This window comes from Phoca vitulina, unplaced genomic scaffold (genome assembly GCF_004348235.1).
Source record: "Phoca vitulina isolate PV1807 unplaced genomic scaffold, GSC_HSeal_1.0 scaffold65, whole genome shotgun sequence".
Classification (NCBI taxonomy): Eukaryota; Metazoa; Chordata; class Mammalia; order Carnivora; family Phocidae; genus Phoca; species Phoca vitulina.
Window position 1 is genome coordinate 4,895,457 of NW_022589768.1, and position 7,795 is coordinate 4,903,251.

The 7,795-nt window shown below is 45.8% G+C and overlaps 1 protein-coding gene across 2 annotated transcripts; it reads left to right on the forward strand.

Annotated features, from left to right (window-relative positions):
- Positions 1-433: 433 nt before the first annotated feature.
- Positions 434-7,455, forward strand: ZNF774 (zinc finger protein 774). 2 transcript variants are annotated; one of them, XM_032392124.1, is made up of 4 exons: positions 434-581; positions 2,179-2,301; positions 4,403-4,509; positions 5,995-7,455. In XM_032392124.1, the coding sequence occupies exons 2-4, from the start codon at positions 2,195-2,197 to the stop codon at positions 7,233-7,235; spliced, it is 1,455 nt and encodes a 484-aa protein (XP_032248015.1). In that variant the 5' UTR covers positions 434-581; positions 2,179-2,194; the 3' UTR covers positions 7,236-7,455. The 2 variants fall into 2 exon arrangements, with proteins under 2 accessions (XP_032248015.1, XP_032248016.1); XM_032392125.1 differs by lacking the exon at positions 434-581 and having other exon boundaries at positions 921-2,301.
- The last annotated feature ends 340 nt before the right edge of the window (positions 7,456-7,795 follow it).

Genomic DNA, 7,795 nt, shown 5'->3' on the forward strand with positions numbered 1-7,795 from the left:
CAGACACCAACGCAGGCTCTGGCCCTCCGGGATCGGGGACCCGGCAGAGGAGCATCCACAAGCCGGCGGCGACGAGCTGCCCGGCGCTTGGCAGGGGCCGAGGTGCCGGAGCGCGGGAGACGCCGCCGTTGGCACGTGGCTGCTCCGCGGCAGTCGGGTGAGGCCACGAGTTTCGCGTCTGCAGATCCCTCTGTCAACTCGAGAGAAGCAGTTCCCGCCGTCGGGAGAACTGGGCTTAGTACTCGCCACCGCTTGGACCTGGGTTTCCCGGGACTCCGAGTCCTTTGAGGTCTTGTTCGAGACTACATTTCCCAGAAGGCCGCGCGGTGATGGAAAGCTCTACCGGCCTATGAGCGGACGAGGCTTCTGGTCGCGGAAAATGAGGAGCCAATGGTAAGGGGACAGGGGCGGTGTTTTCCGGCTGCGGGCTGTCGAGCCTAGAGTCCCACCTGTGTCCCCACAGCCCTGTCACGAATCCCGGTCGGGTTCAGGGAGGGACTGCCTCGGCGTCGTGGTCCGGGGGCGGCTCGGCGGTGGAGGACTCTCACTTCCTGCTCCATCCCCGGCCGGGCCCCGGGGCGGTGAGTGACGCGGGCAAGGAGACCGCTGCTGTAGCCTGGGAGCTGCTGAGGGGCGTGGAGGGGACTCGCCCGCCGCCGCGATGTGGTCCCTGCCAGGTCCCCGCGCCCGCCTTTCGGAGCCCGCGGGGGGTTGCTGAAGAGTGGGGACAGGTGGCTGCGGCTTTGTGTGCCGTCGTCGGGAGAGCCCATCCTCTCGATCAATGTTCTTGCTCCTCGGAGGTGCTCTCCGGGCTTCAGCTTAGCGCCGTGACCCTGTGACCGCGGCGCCCTGGTCGGGCCTCCAGCACTGGCAGGGGAGGGCGGGGGGACGGGTGTCGGCCCACCCGTGCCGTCATGTCCCTATTAATAACCCCAGCGAGCGGACTGGGGCTGCTCACGATGGCACTGAGTCAGCACCTCTGCGCCCTGGGGCCTGCGGGGCTCACCTGTCGGGGCGGGGGGCAGGAGACGGGGTGAGAAACAAGGTTTCTGTGCCGTGACTGTGAACCCCCTCAGTCCCGCTGTCTCCTGCAAGTGGGCCCCTAATGGATGTAGAAATAAAATTTGTGCTCCAAACTTACCTCCTAATGACGTTATTTAAATCCAGAGATGAAATGTATCCCTGCGGTGTTTAGGTCCTTAAAAATTCAGTACTTTATAAATGACCAATAGCAGCGTGTGGAAATGCATAAATATTTCCAGGAGAAGTGTGAGTGTCTTCTAGTCGGACCCGGGTGCTTTGATTGGCGAGACAAAACACGGGGCAAGAGTGAAGCTTCCTCACTCCAGTCTGGTCCATCGTCCGGTGAAATGCAGAATTTTTTGTAGCAGGTTCAGCTGGCTGCCTTGTGTTTGTTTCTCTTGGAAACTCTTTAAGCCACCCCCACCCCCCAAAAAACACAAAAGACCCCAAAACAAAACCAAAAAAACCCATTATATTTCTTTGTGACTCCTAATGCCTTACAACATATTACTGAATAAATCACTGATCCATCTAGTAATCCGACCATCGCCCTCCAAATAATTTTTTCTTGGTACTGCTGTCAGTTTTATCAGTGTGTCAGTGATTGTTTTCAGGCCCCGTGGGTTTTGCTTTGTGCTTATCTTCATTAAATTTTACTTTATTTTACAGCGTATCCATGTCTTTTTAAATCTCATTTCTGATTCCATTAAACCTTGAAGTAGAATGGTACCCAGGGTCTTCCCTTTGGGGTTCTGTGTAGTCTGTTCTTTGAGGTTGACACCAAATCTACAAGCCAGGAAAAGTCAACTGTTCTCATAACTAAGATGAGTATAATGAAGTCCACAATTTCCTAGCTTGCTGAGGAAAACGTAGCTGGAGAGCTTTTCACAAATCAAGTCATCCCCGCACATTCTCTTCTTTATCTTGTCCATCATGAACAATTTATTTCTCAAAAAGTTAATTTTCCAAAGACTGAGGGTTCTGTAGATGTGTTTGGGAGCTCCAGGCCTCACTTCATGATGTGAGTGTTGGCCAAGGGAAGGGGGGGGGGGTTCTTTTGGTACACTGGTGGCCGCTGGGACTGTCTTTTGGTTTTGAGACAATGGCTAGAATGTCCAGAGAGCTTCTGATGCATACTGAGGTCTCTTGCTTTAGGAACTGATGACTCTCAATGATGTGGCTGGGGACTTCAGGGAAGAGTGGGTTACCTGGACACCGCTTAGAAAATCCTATTCAAGGATACCACCCAGCACAGTTTGAAGAATGGGCTCTCAAAGGGTAAGGCTGCTACTCTCCTTTAGATTTTAGACTGAGATATTGTGAGAAGGTCCAAGTCTGAGCAGTCTCTAGGGACACTGGTCTCTTACAGCGCCAGCTAGCTCTCTGTGAGAATATTTGTTGCCTCCCTGGCAGAAAAAGAATAACTTCCACTTTTTTTTTTTTTTGGCATGACTTTCATTTTTATGGCACTTTATAGCTCACGGATATCTTTGATACTTATTTTCTTGTTAATATCTCACCATAACCCTCTGATGTGGGTATTATCATCCCCCTCTTTCAGGTCAGGACCCCAAGACTCAAAGTTAAGTGGCAGAGTAAGAGTCCAACCCAGGTCTTGTGGCAAAGGGGGGACTGTGTTTTTTCCTGTCTCTTCAAAAACAGACAAACAAAACAAACCTCCAGTGCTCTTTCTAAAATACAATGGCTACCCCTTCTCCTTGCTTTATTTCATAAGTAATATATGCCCCTTGAAGAAAAAGAGAAACAAAATGAAAACCAAAGTCCCATTCCATCCCACGACTGAAGAGTTACTATCCTTCCAGCCATTGTTCTAAGGATATATGTAATTAGCAAAAACAAAAGAAAAAAATTGGGATCTTACTTGTATGTTCAGTTGTGCATCTTACTTTTTTACACAGTGTATTGTGAATATATATTGACAACAATAAATAGTCTTCTATACATTGCTTAAAATAACCACTTAGTAATTTATTGAATGGAATATTATAACTTACATTAAATTGAATCATATACTTGACCATTTTTAAACCATTTTTTAACTTATACAATGGCAATTTCATATGGCTCAATCAAATATGATTATTCCTTTGTCATGGGACATTTAGGTCATTTCCAGATCTTCACCAGTATTGTAATGATCATCTCTTAGCTAACTGTCTTTCTTTTTTAGGTCTTGCTTATTAAAGTATAATTAGTTAGTAATTAGCTAATATACCTTTTGCACAACATTTTTTTCAAGTTTTATTTATTTTTTTTGTAATCTCTACCCCCAGTGTGGGGCTCAGACTCACAACCCTGACATCAGGAGTCACATGCTCTTTCAACTGAGCCAGCCAGGCATCCCACAACTTTTTTTTCATTTCCTTAGAATTCCCAGAATTAGAATTGCTAGGTCAAAGAATAGATACATTTCTAAGATATTTGATATTTTTGTCCAATGCCTTCCAAAAAGATTGAATTATTTATTCCTGCAAGCATTGTATGAAAGTGTCCATTTCTTTACATTTTACCTATCATGGTAGGTATTATAATTTAAGAGTCTGGGTTAAATAATAGTTACAGCTAACATTTATTGGGAACTTACCACTTAATCTTTACAACAACACTATGAGGTAGGTCTTATCATTATCCCTAGTCTACAGATGAAGACCCTGAGACACAGAGACTTTAAGTCACTTTCCTGAAGTCACACAGCTAGTAAGAGGAAGAGTTAAGATTGAAACTTCGGTGGTTTGCACTCTTTACCTCCATACTACATTTTCTAACGGTATCATTGTTTTTATTTGAATTTCTTTGGTTAATGGTAAGGTTAAAGGTTTTTCACATATTTATAGGCTGCGTGTATGTGTGTGTCTGTGTGTGAATTGCCTATTTATATCCTTTGCCCTTTTTTTTTATTTTTTTCTCTTTACAAGCGTTTGTCTTTTTCTCATGGCTGTATCTACTGCTGCCCTTCTGGGAAAAGTTTAAAGCCCAACATTATAGTTAACTTCCCTGATTCTTTCTAAGGGTGAGGTCATGGTGGCATTGTTTCTGATAAAATTATCTTTCTATATGGGTTTAGCCTTGTGCCTTCAGAGATGAATTATTGTGCTCACTCTGGAGTTTCTATCACCCAAGTCTGGTTGTTTTGTTGTTGTTGTTTTAATGGGAGGAAAGGGGCTATTTTCTCAGCCTCTTGGGGAGATCACCCTGTTTTATCACTCCATCATGGCAGCCCTTTCAATGAGACCAAACACACCTTAGCTTAGCGTCTCCCTGGGCTTTCTCCTCTATTTAGGGAAGGAGGGCTTGCCTTTTTGGTCAGGCATTGTATGGTTGGCTCAGATTAATATCCTATATTCACCTTCTTGTATAGGATTTCCAGACCAAGTGTAATCTCCCAGCTGGAACAGAAAGAAGAGCCGTGGCTGCTACCACTCCAAAATTTTGAGGCAAGGAAGATCCTAAGGGAAAGTCATACGGGTGAGATGTGGATATTATCCAGTGGGAGGAAATCTAGCATTTTAGCCTTGGTTGTTTTTTGCTTTTAAGATTTTGTTTTTATTTATTTGAAAGAGAGAGTGAGCATGAGACATGGGGAGGGGCAGGGGGTGAGGGGGAAGCAGACTCCCCACTGAGCAGGGAGCCTGATGCAGAGCTTGATCCCAGGACCCTGGGATCATGACCTGAGTCAAAGGCAGATGCTTAACTGACTGAGCCACCCAGGCGCCCTCAGCCCTTGTTTAGATGAAGATTTTGGAATGCTGCCATAGACTTTTGTTCTCACTATTTGAAGTTTAAATTTGACTTCTTGGGCAATCAGTAATTTACCAAATAAAGTCTTCATCTTATTTTTTTTAAGTAAACTTTATATGCCCAACATAGGGCTTGAACTCATAACCCCAAGATCAAGAGTCACATGCTCTACCGACTAAGCCAGCCAGGTGCCCTTAAAGTCTTCATTTGTTGTTTTTTGTTTGTTTGTTTTTAAAGATTTATTTTAGAGAGAGAGAAAGTGTGTGCGAGCGGGAGGAGGGGCGGGGGGAGAGGGAGAGAGAGAATCCTCACGCAGACTCCGTGCTAAGTGTGGAGCCCCAAATGCAGCTCGATCCGGGGACCCTGAGATCATGACCCGAGGCAAAATCAAGAGCTGGATGCTTAACCGACTGAGCCACCCAGGCGCCCCTCAAGATTCATCTTTTTATTTATTTATTTATTTATTTATTTTTAAAGATTTTATTTATTTGACAGAGAGAGACACAGCAAGAGCAGGAACACAAGCAGGGGCAGAGGGAGAGGGAGAAGCAGGCTTCCCGCCGAGCAGGGAGCCCGATGCGGGGCTCGATCCCAGGACCCCCGGATCATGACCTGAGCCAAAGGCAGACGCTTAACGACTGAGCCACCCAGGCGCCCCAAGATTCATCTTTAAAAAGGGTTTAGGAATTTAAGTTTTCTGTAAGCTTAATGAACTTCAATAAACTTTTCACAAAATGAGAGGCACCTGGCTGACTCAGTCAGTGGAGCAAGCGACTCTTGATCTCCGGGTTGTGAGTTTGAGCCCCACACTGGGTGTAGAAATTACTTAAAAATAAAATCTTTTTTAAAAATTAAAAAAAAAAAAAACTTGGGGCACCTGGGTGGCTCAGTCGTTAAGCGTCTGCCTTCGGCTCAGGTCATGGTCCCAGGGTCCTGGGATCGAGCCCCGCATCGGGCTCCCTGCTCGGCGGGAAGCCTGCTTCTCCCTCTCCCACTCCCCCTGCTTGTGTTCCCTCTCTCGCTATGTATCTGTCAGATAAATAAATACAATTAAAAAAAAAAAACTTTTCACCAAGTGAAAACTTTACACAAAGTGAAATTAAGTGTAGTCTGTTGCCAAAGCGCTAATCTCAGTCTTTCTTACTGCCTTCTGATGTTTTTTCCTGATAACTGGTTAACTTCATTCCCTGTTAACTTTTGTTAATTTTTCAGACTTTGAGAATCAGGTGACAAAACTCAATCAGGACGTTTCAGAAACAGCAGAACAATGTGGAACATCCTCAGAAAGGGCCAATAAAGATATTTCTCATACTTCTAGATGGGGAGGAAACTGGGAGAGGGACCTTGAAGTAGAAGGGCAACATGGAACCCTACCAGGAGAGGGCCAACTGGAGCCGCTTCCACAGGAGAAGGATTTAAACAAGCTGCTGGATGGATATGTAGGAAAGAAGCCTGTGTGTGCAGAATGTGGAAAAAGCTTTAACCAGAGCTCCTATCTCATAAGACACCTAAGAACCCATACTGGTGAGAGGCCTTATAAATGCATCGAGTGTGGGAAAGGCTTCAAACAGAGTTCAGACCTTGTCACCCATCGCAGAACACACACAGGAGAGAAACCCTACCAATGCAGCGGGTGTGAGAAAAAATTCAGCGACAGCTCTACGCTCATCAAACATCAGAGAACCCACACAGGTGAGAGACCCTATGAGTGCCCACAGTGTGGAAAGACCTTTGGGCGGAAGCCACACCTCATAATGCACCAAAGAACCCACACAGGAGAGAAGCCCTACACGTGTCTCGAATGCCATAAAAGCTTTAGTCGAAGCTCCAACTTCATTACCCATCAGAGGACCCACACGGGAGTGAAACCTTACAGGTGTAGTGACTGTGGGGAAAGTTTTAGCCAGAGCTCAGACTTGGTTAAACACCAACGAACCCACACCGGAGAACGGCCCTTTAAGTGCCCAGAGTGTGGGAAGGGCTTTAGAGATAGTTCTCACTTTGTAGCGCACATGAGTACTCACTCGGGAGAAAGGCCTTTCAGCTGTCCTTACTGCCACAAAAGTTTCAGTCAGAGCTCACACCTGGTCACGCACCAGAGGACACACACAGGTGAGAGGCCGTTTAAGTGTGACAACTGTGGGAAGGGATTCGCCGACAGCTCTGCCCTTATAAAACACCAACGGATCCACACGGGGGAAAGACCCTACAAATGTGGCGAGTGTGGGAAGAGCTTCAACCAGAGCTCCCACTTCATGACTCATCAACGAATCCACTTAGGAGACAGGCCCTATCACTGTCCCGAGTGTGGCAAAACCTTCAATCAGCGTTCCCATTTTCTCACACACCAGAGAACACATACAGGAGAAAAACCTTTCCACTGTAGTAGATGTGACAAGAGCTTCCGTCAGAAAGCACATCTCTTATGCCATCAAAATACCCATTTGATCTAGGAAATGGTTTGAAGTGCTTCTTCTGCCCCTTTCCAGATTTTCATTTCTGTTGTCTCCAGGTGCTCCATGTATAGAAAGCCTGAACATGGGCATCAGTGGCTCAAGTTGGGCCTTTTCCTACGCTTTAATGGTGAGGATAAACCCATAGGCCACGAATAATGTTTTGAATACAAAAGGCATTCCTTCAGTGTTTTTAACTGACCTTAGGGAAATGTGAGTTTGATGGTTGATGCTTGATTACTAAAAGAGGAGTGAGAGACATGTGGCCACAATATCACTATTAATGATTAATATTTGAGATCTTATAAAGCCCTTAATACTATATAACACCTGGCCCTTAAAAGACCCTCAATACGTTTATTAGCCTTATGATTCAATAAGAATTCATTAGCGCTGCCCCACAAACCCAGAACTTGCAAGAAATTAGATTGCAACTAGAGGATTTGGGGTATGAACACAAAGATTTAATAAAACAGAAAACACTCTCCCTATCCGGTGCTATGCAGACGTTAGTCACCAGATGTCTCATTGCCATGACAAGGCAGAATTCTCGTAGAGGA